Here is an 11,947-nt window from a genome sequence, read left to right as displayed (position 1 = left end):
CCCCCACTGGGTTTGGGACTATTTAAGGATGGATATGAGGGTTAACCCATCCAAGTGAATGCCAACGATCATAAGGCTGAGGGGCTGCCTGGGTGGCGCCATCAAAGGCTGAGGATGAAAAGGGCAAAGCTGCATATCGTGTCAATTCTGTCTCCTGTCAAATGATGATGCCAATATGCAGGTGACAGGTCAGTCTGATGGCGTACTGGTTGATTGTGTCTTATGAGTCACCAATTCCCTGTTTGCAACAAAACTGCTTTATAACATTTAAAATTGTACCTTTTTAATATGACTTATTGCCACAAGAGGTTACAAACTGAGAAAAATATCAGACAGACCTTTTTTTCCCCTGCTAGCAAAGTGTGCCCTCGTTTTCATCAAGATCCTCCAACAAGGAGACAACCACACACACCACACTTTCTTGATAACCTGCTAAAATGTACAGACGGGCACAAATGGTGTTGTTTCCAAGTGATGCTCTCTTCGTTCTCTCTGTCTGTCACACGCTCTCTCTGTCTGCCTGTCTTTGTTCCGTGCTGCGCTGAGCTGCTCCTAGCCGAACGGCGGGGAGGTGGTGGATGGTGAATACCCGCGCGCTCTACTTTCACACGGCCTCACGTTGCAGCCGCTGTTTTCTTTAATTAACCCGGGGAGAAAACAGCTGACAGGGTCAACACGTCGGTCCCGTGTGGATACCAACCCCACATACGCTTCCATTAGTTAGTGTTTTAAAAGGTTCTCCTCGCTGCCTGAAGCTTTGGGGGAGGAAGTCAGAAAGAGGGAGAACGTGTGTGTGTCACGTTAATGACATTTGCCGCCACGTTGCCCTCTTTGTGTGAAAACCCCGTGGTTTTAATCTAGATCAAACCAAGGGGATCGGAAGAGGAAATCACCCCCTCTCCACCTCGTCCCCCGTCCCTCCCCAGGAGTTTCTCAGACACCCTGTCCCCTTTATAACGGACACCTTCAGCCTCCTGCCCTCAAGTCCTAATTGATGCCAGGGGAAGGAGAGAGAGAGACAGAGAGAGAAACAAAGACACGCACAGCGACTCAAACGCTAAGCAACGAAATTGATTCGCTTAAAACCCGTGAAGCTTTTTCAAAGGTAAAGGTGTAATCCTCCCACACAGTAGGTCAGGTGATGACATGTAACATAAAGAGTAAAGGTCATGGGAGTATTTGAGAGAGTTTCAGTTGGGTTCTGATGTGTTCCAGAGGGTTCAGAAGGGCTTAACGAAAGAAAGAGGAGTTACGTGCCTTTAAACACTCCCCAAGGCAAGTTCATATTAACTCCAGGGTAAAGGGAACGGATTGCGACATGGTTTGAGCTGATAAATTCCAGGATTTTTTAGAAAGTCTGTGCTAGCTTGGTTACACATACCTAATAGTTCCTGGAATAATGTGAAAAGACAGAGCACGTCTCTGGTCGGCACCACTATGTGGAAGTGTGACACCTGCCACTCTATACCAGAACGTCAGTCTGCCGCTGTGTGGAAGTGTGTCACCTGCCACTCTATACCAGAACGTCAGTCTGCCGCTGGGTGGAAGTGTGTCACCTGCCACTCTATACCAGAACGTCAGTCTGCCGCTGGGTGGAAGTGTGTCACCTGCCACTCTATACCAGAACGTCAGTCTGCCGCTGGGTGGAAGTGTGTCACCTGCCACTCTACACCAGAACGTCAGTCTGCCGCTGGGTGGAAGTGTGTCACCTGCCACTCTATACCAGAACGTCAGTCTGCCGCTGGGTGGAAGTGTGTCACCTACCACTCTACACCAGAACGTCAGTCTGCCGCTGGGTGGAAGTGTGTCACCTGCCACTCTACACCAGAACGTCGGTCTGCCGCTGGGTGGAAGTGTGTCACCTGCCACTCAATACCAGAACGTCAGTCTGCCGCTGGGTGGAAGTGTGTCACCTGCCACTCTATACCAGAACGTCAGTCTGCAGCTGGGTGGAAGTGTCACCTGCCACTCTAAACCAGAACGTCAGTCTGCCTCAGGGTAGAAGTGTGTCACCTGCCACTCAATACCAGAACGTCAGTCTGCCGCTGGGTGGAAGTGTGTCACCTGCCACTCTACACCAGAACGTCGGTCTGCCGCTGGGTGGAAGTGTGTCACCTGCCACTCTACACCAGAACGTCGGTCTGCCGCTGGGTGGAAGTGTGTCACCTGCCACTCAATACCAGAACGTCAGTCTGTCGCTGGGTGGAAGTGTGTCACCTGCTACTCAATACCAGAACGTCAGTCTGCCGCTGGGTGGAAGTGTGTCACCTGCCACTCAATACCAGAACGTCAGTCTGTCGCTGGGTGGAAGTGTGTCACCTGCCACTCAATACCAGAACGTCAGTCTGCCGCTGGGTGGAAGTGTGTCACCTGCCACTCAATACCAGAACGTCAGTCTGCCGCTGGGTGGAAGTGTGTCACCTGCCACTCAATACCAGAACGTCAGTCTGCCGCTGGGTGGAAGTGTGTCACCTGCCACTCTATACCAGAACGTCAGTCTGCCTCTGGGTGGAAGTGTCACCTGCCACTCTACACCAGAACGTCGGTCTGCCGCTGGGTGGAAGTGTGTCACCTGCCACTCTATACCAGAACGTCAGTCTGCCTCTGGGTGGAAGTGTCACCTGCCACTCTACACCAGAACGTCGGTCTGCCGCTGGGTGGAAGTGTGTCACCTGCCACTCTATACCAGAACGTCAGTCTGCCTCTGGGTGGAAGTGTCACCTGCCACTCAATACCAGAACGTCAGTCTGCCGCTGGGTGGAAGTGTGTCACCTGCCACTCTACACCAGAACGTCGGTCTGCCGCTGGGTGGAAGTGTGTCACCTGCCACTCTACACCAGAACGTCGGTCTGCCGCTGGGTGGAAGTGTGTCACCTGCCACTCAATACCAGAACGTCAGTCTGTCGCTGGGTGGAAGTGTGTCACCTGCCACTCAATACCAGAACGTCAGTCTGCCGCTGGGTGGAAGTGTGTCACCTGCCACTCAATACCAGAACGTCAGTCTGTCGCTGGGTGGAAGTGTGTCACCTGCCACTCAATACCAGAACGTCAGTCTGCCGCTGGGTGGAAGTGTGTCACCTGCCACTCAATACCAGAACGTCAGTCTGCCGCTGGGTGGAAGTGTGTCACCTGCCACTCAATACCAGAACGTCAGTCTGCCGCTGGGTGGAAGTGTGTCACCTGCCACTCTACACCAAAACGTCGGTCTGCCGCTGGGTGGAAGTGTGTCACCTGCCACTCAATACCAGAACGTCAGTCTGTCGATGGGTGGAAGTGTGTCACCTGCCACTCTACACCAGAACGTCGGTCTGCCGCTGGGTGGAAGTGTGTCACCTGCCACTCAATACCAGAACGTCAGTCTGTCGCTGGGTGGAAGTGTGTCACCTGCCACTCTACACCAGAACGTCGGTCTGCCGCTGGGTGGAAGTGTGTCACCTGCCACTCAATACCAGAACGTCAGTCTGTCGATGGGTGGAAGTGTGTCACCTGCCACTCTACACCAGAACGTCGGTCTGCCGCTGGGTGGAAGTGTGTCACCTGCCACTCTATACCAGAACGTCAGTCTGCCTCTGGGTGGAAGTGTCACCTGCCACTCTATACCAGAACATCGGTCTGCCGCTGGGTGGAAGTGTGTCACCTGCCACTCTATACCAGAACGTCAGTCTGCCGCTGGGTGGAAGTGTCACCTGCCACTCTACACCAGAACGTCGGTCTGCCTCAGGGTAGAAGTGTGTCACCTGCCACTCTATACCAGAACGTCGATCTGCCTCTGGGTAGAAGTGTGTCACCTGCCACTCAATACCAGAACGTCGGTCTGCCTCTGGGTAGAATTGTGTCACCTGCCACTCTACACCAGAACGTCGGTCTGCCTCAGGGTAGAAGTGTGTCACCTGCCACTCAATACCAGAACGTCGGTCTGCCTCTGGGTGGAAGTGTCACCTGCCACTCTACACCAGAACGTCGGTCTGCCTCAGGGTAGAAGTGTGTCACCTGCCACTCAATACCAGAACGTCGGTCTGCCTCTGGGTAGTGTCAATTGTGTCACCTGCCACTCTACACCAGAACGTCGGTCTGCCTCAGGGTAGAAGTGTGTCACCTGCCACTCAATACCAGAACGTCAGTCTGCCGCTGGGTGGAAGTGTCACCTGCCACTCAATACCAGAACGTCGGTCTGCCTCTGGGTAGAAGTGTGTCACCTGCCACTCTATACCAGAACGTCGGTCTGCCTCTGGGTAGAAGTGTGTCACCTGCCACTCAATACCAGAACGTCGGTCTGCCTCTGGGTAGAATTGTGTCACCTGCCACTCTACACCAGAACGTCAGTCTGCCGCTGGGTGGAAGTGTCACCTGCCACTCTACACCAGAACGTCGGTCTGCCTCAGGGTAGAAGTGTGTCACCTGCCACTCAATACCAGAACGTCAGTCTGCCTCTGGGTAGAATTGTGTCACCTGCCACTCTACACCAGAACGTCAGTCTGCCGCTGGGTAGAAGTGTCACCTGCCACTCTACACCAGAACGTCAGTCTGCCTCTGGGTAGAATTGTGTCACCTGCCACTCTACACCAGAACGTCAGTCTGCCGCTGGGTGGAAGTGTCACCTGCCACTCTACACCAGAACGTCGGTCTGCCTCAGGGTAGAAGTGTGTCACCTGCCACTCTACACCAGAACGTCGGTCTGCCTCTGGGTAGAATTGTGTCACCTGCCACTCTATACCAGAACGTCGGTCTGCCTCTGGGTAGAATTGTGTCACCTGCCACTCTACACCAGAACGTCGGTCTGCCTCTGGGTGGAAGTATGTCACCTGCCACTCTACACCAGAACGTCGGTCTGAGGCTGGGTGGAAGTGTGTCACCTGCCACTCTACACCAGAACGTTGGTCTGCCGCTGGGTGGAAGTGGTACCATAGAAATAGAATTCTACTTCTAGTAGGGTACTCACCGGCCCTGTGCGTCCTCCACCTCTCGGAGCTGGTCTTTGACCGTCCGGTAGTTGGTCTGGACGAGACGCAGGCGCTCGTGGCGTTTCTCATGGGCCCTCCGCAGCTCCTCGTTCTCGTCCGTCTGCCGGCCAGAGACATACAGGAGGTTACGTTACACAATGTGGCCACTTCACACATGCACTGCACAGGGAAATCAAATGATGTCACTGAAATGTGAAGCCGGTCGGGGTTGGGAGTGATGACAAATCTGAAATGATAGAATGACTTAAATCTTACATTGAGAGCAGCGTATTTCCAAAAGATAGAAAATGTACCTAGAAATAGTGTAAATAATTTAATTACTGACAGTGTCAGTCTAGTACGGAACTGTACACCAGTGGAGGCTGGCGGGAGGAGCTATAGGAGGATGGGATCATTGTAATGGCTGGTATGGAATAAATGGAACGATATGAAACACATGGAAACATTGTTTGACTCTGGCCCCTTCATTCCTTTCCAGCCATTACAATGAGTCCTCCTGTAGCTCGTCCCACCAGCCTCCACTGCTGTACACCCCCCCAGGTCAGATATAACTCTTGTTACTGTAACATGTAACTATAACAAATATGTTCTCCATTACTGAGGAAGCATCACCTCTCTCTGACATTGCAGTTCCTCTCCTTCTCTCTGACAAGTGTTCCTCCAGCATCCGAGGTTCGTTACAGGTACAACATTAATATGGTCAAGTCAACCGGGAGAGAGAGCACTTTGAACCTTCTTCACACTACCCTTCCCCCTGTCATTGACTGGGGTCACCACCCAATTGGGGCGGCAATGACTGACAATTTAAAAAAAGAAAAGATTACAACGTGGGACTTTCAGGGGAGAGAAGGAGGAGAACATCTAGATGTTCCTGACAGGAACGCCTCTGCTATTCTGACCTTAACAGAGTGGGAGAAGAAAACACTTTAAAACAGGCAGGCTCAGGCTCGGGAGGGAGAAGAGGAGGAAAGATGAGAGAGACAGAAAGAGAGAAAGAAAGAATAAGAGAGAGAGAGAAAGAGAAAGAGAAAGGGAGCAGAGCAGGTTTCTGCTTGAGTGGCCAGGCAGGGCTGGGGAGACTTCTCGTCGAGCGCCTTTTGAAGGAAGAGCTTGTTTACTGCTGATATGACACGGCTGCCCTGCAGAGAGGGAAATGTGAGCTCTGAACCCTGTTATTATTAACAAGGACAAAGAGAACAGAGAGGAGCGGGAGCGGCAGCACACACATGGACGCACACACACACACACACACACACACACACACACACACACACACACACACACACACACACACACACACACACACACACACACACAGAGACAGGCACACACAGGCACACACACACTTTCTCTCACACTCCACCGATGTGACAAGTATGGATTTTTGTGTACTGGTGAGAGATATTCACAGAGGACATCCGTTACACGGGCTGCTTTTACAACACAAAGCCCCCAAACAAACGCAGCCTGGGTTTCTGCCTCTAATGAAAGGAAATAGAGAACCAGACACACACACACACACACAGAGACAGAGTCCTGACTGATTGATTGCAGAGGGGCTCTGGTCGGAGTGGCAGGGCATTAGCCACATCATTGCTTCCCAGGCCCCTTAGAGCTCCCACTGGGCCCCGGCCCCAACCCTGGTCATCACAGATCACACTTCAACCCCACCACCAGCAATCAATACTCCACAACACAACACACAGCCTGCTCTGGGTACACTGGTCCCAGACCCTAATCATCCAGCATGTATGTTCTCAAGCTGAAAAATAATTTGGTGTCTCTCAGACCTCAGAGAGAGACCGTGCTGTTGTTTACTTGTCTTGGAAGTGGCAAGTTTGTACAAAAAAAATGAAATAAATAAAAACGGTTTGTTAGGATCCCCTACTGTTCTGTCCAATTCAGCATTTAACTGATAAAATCACACTGGGTACACAGTATAAATTGTGTTCCCAATATAATGGGGTCAGTGACATCCACTGGGCGCACATTTGTTTTACTATCTTTGTGGGGACCAAACAATTGATTCCCATTCAAAATCCTATTTTCCCTAAACCCAAACCCCTATTCCTATTTCTAAACCTAACTCCTAACCCTAAACCTAACCCCTATTCCTAAACCTAACTCCTAACCCTAAACCTAACCCCTATTCCTAAACCTAACTCCTAACCCTAAACCTAACCCCTATTCCTAAACCTAACTCCTAACCCTAAACCTAACCCCTATTCCTAAACCTAACTCCTAACCCTAACTGTAACCCTAAACCTAACTCCTATTCCTAAACCTAACTCCTAACCCTAACTGTAGCCCTAAACCTAACCCCTAAGACTAAACCAGCCTTTTTCCTTGTGGGGACCGGCGAAATGGCCCTACATGTGCAAATGTTCCTTGTTTTTACTATCCTTGTGAGGACTTCTGGTCCCCACAGGGACAGTAAAACCAAAAACACACAACTCTGTTAAACGCCCCTCAGTCCGCACTACAGACATGTAAATGGTCCCATTAAATAACACAGCCATGCGTATCATGAGCCATTAGCATCAGGCTGAGTGTCTGTCTAGTATGTGATGTAATAGGGACACTTTAGACCTGACACCAAAATAACTGCTAATATCCCTGGCTGAGTAAAGAGACATGACCTCCATATATCTCTAGTGGACGAGGGGGAGAGCGAGAGAGAGAGAGACAGAGACAGAGACAGAGAGAGACATCAAGAGAGAGCGACATTGAGAGAGAGAGCGAGAGAGAGAGCGAGAGAAAGAGACAGACGAAGACAGACAGAGAGAGAGACAGAGACAGAGAGAGACAGAGATACAGAGACAGACAGAGAGAGAGAGGGAGAGAGACAGAGACAGACAGAGAGAGAGAGGGAGAGAGAGAGACAGAGACACAGAGAGAGAGACAGAGAGAGACAGAGAAAGAGAGAGAAAGAGAGACAGAGAGAAAGAAAGAGACAGAGAGACAGAGACATCGAGAGACAGAGACATAGAGAGACAGAGAGAGGGAGAGAGACAGAGACAGACAGAGAGACATCAAGAGAGAGAGAGAGAGACAGAGAGACAGAGAGAGACAGAGAGAGAAAGAGGATTTTCCAGAGAAGATCCAGATCTCAGGGAATTAGACCAAAGTTCTCAATAGGTACAAAATATATAGAGTACTGCACACACTACAATTACTTTAAAAATAAGCTCAACTGGACACCTTAATGAGGCAGTGAATGAACTAAGAGAGAAAGCATGCAGGCCATTCTACACCATTAAAAAACTAATTCAAATTGAAATACCTAGTCAAATTTGGCTAAAACTAATTGAATGTATCAATGAACCAATTGCACTTCATGCCAAAACAAGATTTCACCAAATGGGATAAACATTGAAACCCGGCATGCAGAGTTTTGTAAGATTCTCCTACATGTCCAGAGGAAGCTTTGGAAACATCTCAAATACAGTGACCCCCTCTCATGTCATTACCAAGCCCTGCAATGCCAAGAGCTGAGCAAAGAAAAAAGTCCCCTCATCCAGCTGGTCCTGGGGCTGAGTTACCTAACCTGTTCTACTAACACACTGAAGCCTCAGGACCAGAACATCCAATCAATGAGAATAAAACAAATTACAACACAGTCAAAACAAAACTACATTTCTTATTGGGAAACACAAGCACAAAGCAAAATGCAGTGCTATCTGGCTCCCTGTAGAGGAAAGGCTGTGCAACCACTGCCCCACAGCAGAACCTGAGACAGAGCTGCATTTCCTGACAAAATGTCAAAAATATAAAACAATTAGAGAGTTTTATTTCCCCCAAATTTGAAAAACTTTTTCAAGGTTTCAAAGACCTCTCTGATGAGAGTAGGCTGCCCATCCTGTTGGGGGAGGACGCAGAGAGCTGTGGGTTGGCAGCAGACTACATTGCTGCCTGCCATAAGATGAGGGACAGTGTCTGACAGACCAATCAACCTGCACATGTCCTCTACTGTATACTTGTTGTTATTGTTCAATGTATGGTTATTTTGACCCTTGGTTATTGTTGTTACTGTTGACAAGTTGATCATTTTGATTCTTATTATTTTAATATTGTAAATCTCCAAAGTAAGCTTTGGCAATATGTACATTGTTACGTCATGCCAATAAAGCAAACTGAATTGAAATGGAAAAGTTGAGAGAGCGAGAGGAAAGAAAAGAAAGACAAGGAAGAAGAGAACAGAGACGAAGAGAGAAATAAGAGGGGAGAAATAATAATAGCACAAGAGAGGAATAAAAAGGAGAGAGAGAGAGAGAGACCGCAGAACAGAGGAGAGTGTGAAGGTTAAAAGAGCGATGGAGCTGATTGGTTTATGGGGAGAGTCCAAGTCCTGCCGCATCCTCTCCTCTCCTGCTGCTTCATTGCCCACACAGACGCTCAGCGGTCGTGTGTATCAGTGTGTGTGTGTGTCAGTGTGTGTATGTATCAGTGTATGTGTGTGAGTGTGTGGCACACCGTTAGGAAAGGTCAGAGAGGAAGCAGTCGGTAACAGCGGTGCAATTGAGCCCCTTAGAGACCATCAGCCTTCCCCGACGCTGGACCACAGAGAGAGACAGAGAGAGAGAGTCTGCTATCCCCTCCACTCACCTCTTATCAGGAGCAATTCACCCTGCTGGCCTCTCCAACACACAGCAATCATATTGCACAGATACTGTATCCACCGGCTGGTCTTGAAATACTATAAAGCCATACTCTGTTGTTACAAAACCAAAGACGGTCATCATTTTTAAGAGTCGAGACTGAGAATGTCACAGGTTGAGACAAGTCTGACACACAATACCCAGACACTGACGTGTGGTTGAAAGCTGGAGGCAGTCAGTCTGAACATACATGTGGGAGTCAGTCACTCTGCTGCAGCAGCCAGCCAGCCAGTGACATCTTCATCTCCTTTTCAGAGCCATTACTACCTCTCTGAGTGGTGATTACAGACGGTCATAATTGAGCCATCAGGAGAAGGCACTGATGAGAGGGGGAATCAGGGGGCTGGCTGGGCCTCTGAGGGAGATGGGAGATGGGAGGCAAGGGACCCACGCAGGCAGATGCGTGACAGCGCTCCCTCGTCCTATCGGTGCGTTAGCTCTCAGTAGTAGCGTGTCGTGGCTGGCGGCAGAGCAGTGACATTCACACATGACGGCCTGTCTGTCTCTGAATGGGGCTGATGATGACAATGAGGTCATATCAATACACACAGGAAACAGAACACAGGTACCTCTCACCTGGACCCACACTACTCAATGTGCTGGAAAGCATTAGGAGGGGGGAGAGAGAGGAGAGACAAGGGAGTAGAGAGAGAGGAAATGGGGAGAGAACAGGGGAAAAGAGAATAGAAAGAATTAAGACTAAAGAGACAGGAAGGAGGGAATTCAAAATAAAGAGAAAATTAGACAGAGAGAGAAACAGACAGAGAGAGACAGACAGAGACAGACAGACAAACATAGAGAGAGGCAAACAGAGAGAGCGAGACAGCAAGAAAGACAGACAGAGAGAAAGAGAGAGAGCAAGAGAGATAGAGAGAGCAAGAGAGAGAGAGAGAGCAAGAGAGAGAGAGACCGAGAGACAGACAGAGAGACAGAGCTGCATTTCCTATTACACTGTGAGAAATTCTCAGAACTAAGAGAATATTCCTTTCCCAAAATTATAATTCAAAACAACAAAAAATGTAACTATAAAATATGAAGAAAAAATCAAATATTTATTGGGTGAAAAGCCAAAATGTGCAGTTTTGGCAGCCAAATATGTGTCCTCCTGCCACAACCTGAGGGACAGCCAGTGAAAAGTGCAATGTAATGTCGATAATATTTCCCATCTTGTTTTGTTTTGTCTTTCTTTCATACCATGTCACGTGTCTACTCAGTCACAGTTGTAGTTGATGTTAACGGTAATCCCATGTCCACTACTACTATTATTATTGCTGTTGGTCCCACCATTTATTTATAAATAAATATATATATATATATACAGTGGGGCAAAAAAGTATTTAGTCAGCCACCAATTGTGCAGGTTCTACCACTTAAAAAGATGAGAGAGGCCTGTAATTTTCATCATAGGTACACTTCAACTATGACAGACAAAGTGAGGGAAAAAAATCTAGAAAATCACATTGTAGGATTTTTAATGAATTTATTTGCAAATGTTGGAAAATAAGTATTTGGTCAATAACAAAAGTTTCTCAATACTTTGTTATATACCCTTTGTTGGCAATGACAGAGGTCAAACGTTTTCTGTAAGTCTTCACAAGGTTTTCACACACTGTTGCTGGTATTTTGGCCCATTCCTCCATGCAACATGCAGATCTCCTCGAGAGCAGTGACGTTTTGGGGCTGTTGCTGGGCAACACGGACTTTCAACTCCCTCCAAAGATTTTCTATGGGGTTGAGATCTGGAGACTGGCTAGGCCACTCCAGGACCTTGAAATGCTTCTTACAAAGCCACTCCTTTGTTGCCCGGGCGGTGTGTTTTGGATAATTGTCATGCTGAAAGACCCAGCCACGTTTCATCTTCAATGCCCTTGCTGACGGAAGAAGGTTTTCACTCAAAATCTCACGATACATGGCCCCATTCATTCTTTCCTTTACACAGATCAGTCGTCCTGGTCCCTTTGCAGAAAAACAGCCCCAAAGCATGATGTTTCCACCCCCATGCTTCCCAGTAGGTATGGTGTTCTTTGGATGCAACTCAGCATTCTTTGTCCTCCAAAATGTGATTTTCTGGATGTTTTTTTCTCATTTTGTCTGTCATAGTTGAAGTGTACCTATGATGAAAATTACAGGCCTCTCTCATCTTTTTAAGTGGGAGAACTAAATACTTTTTCGCCCCAATGTATATATATATATATATATATATATATATATATATATATATATATATATATATATATTGTTAAATTATTATTATTTTTATTTTATATATATGTATACTTGAACTTGCCAAACTTGCCATGTCAATAAAGTCAATTGAATTGAACTGTG

General features: G+C 48.2%; 1 protein-coding gene across 1 annotated transcript in view; it reads right to left on the bottom strand.

Moving 5' to 3' along the window:
• Positions 1 to 11,947, bottom strand: part of LOC118371279 (centlein) — a 76,451-nt gene that overhangs the window by 24,938 nt on the left and 39,566 nt on the right. Inside the window, exon 13 of the mRNA XM_052511406.1 lies at positions 4,940 to 5,061. Coding sequence (XP_052367366.1) covers positions 4,940 to 5,061 — 122 coding nt within the window. The remainder of the gene's footprint in view (positions 1 to 4,939; positions 5,062 to 11,947) is intronic.

Source organism: Oncorhynchus keta, unplaced genomic scaffold (assembly GCF_023373465.1).
Source record: "Oncorhynchus keta strain PuntledgeMale-10-30-2019 unplaced genomic scaffold, Oket_V2 Un_contig_6766_pilon_pilon, whole genome shotgun sequence".
NCBI lineage: Eukaryota > Metazoa > Chordata > Actinopteri > Salmoniformes > Salmonidae > Oncorhynchus > Oncorhynchus keta.
Note: the sequence above shows the minus strand (reverse complement) of the source record. Positions and strands in the feature narration are given on the sequence as shown.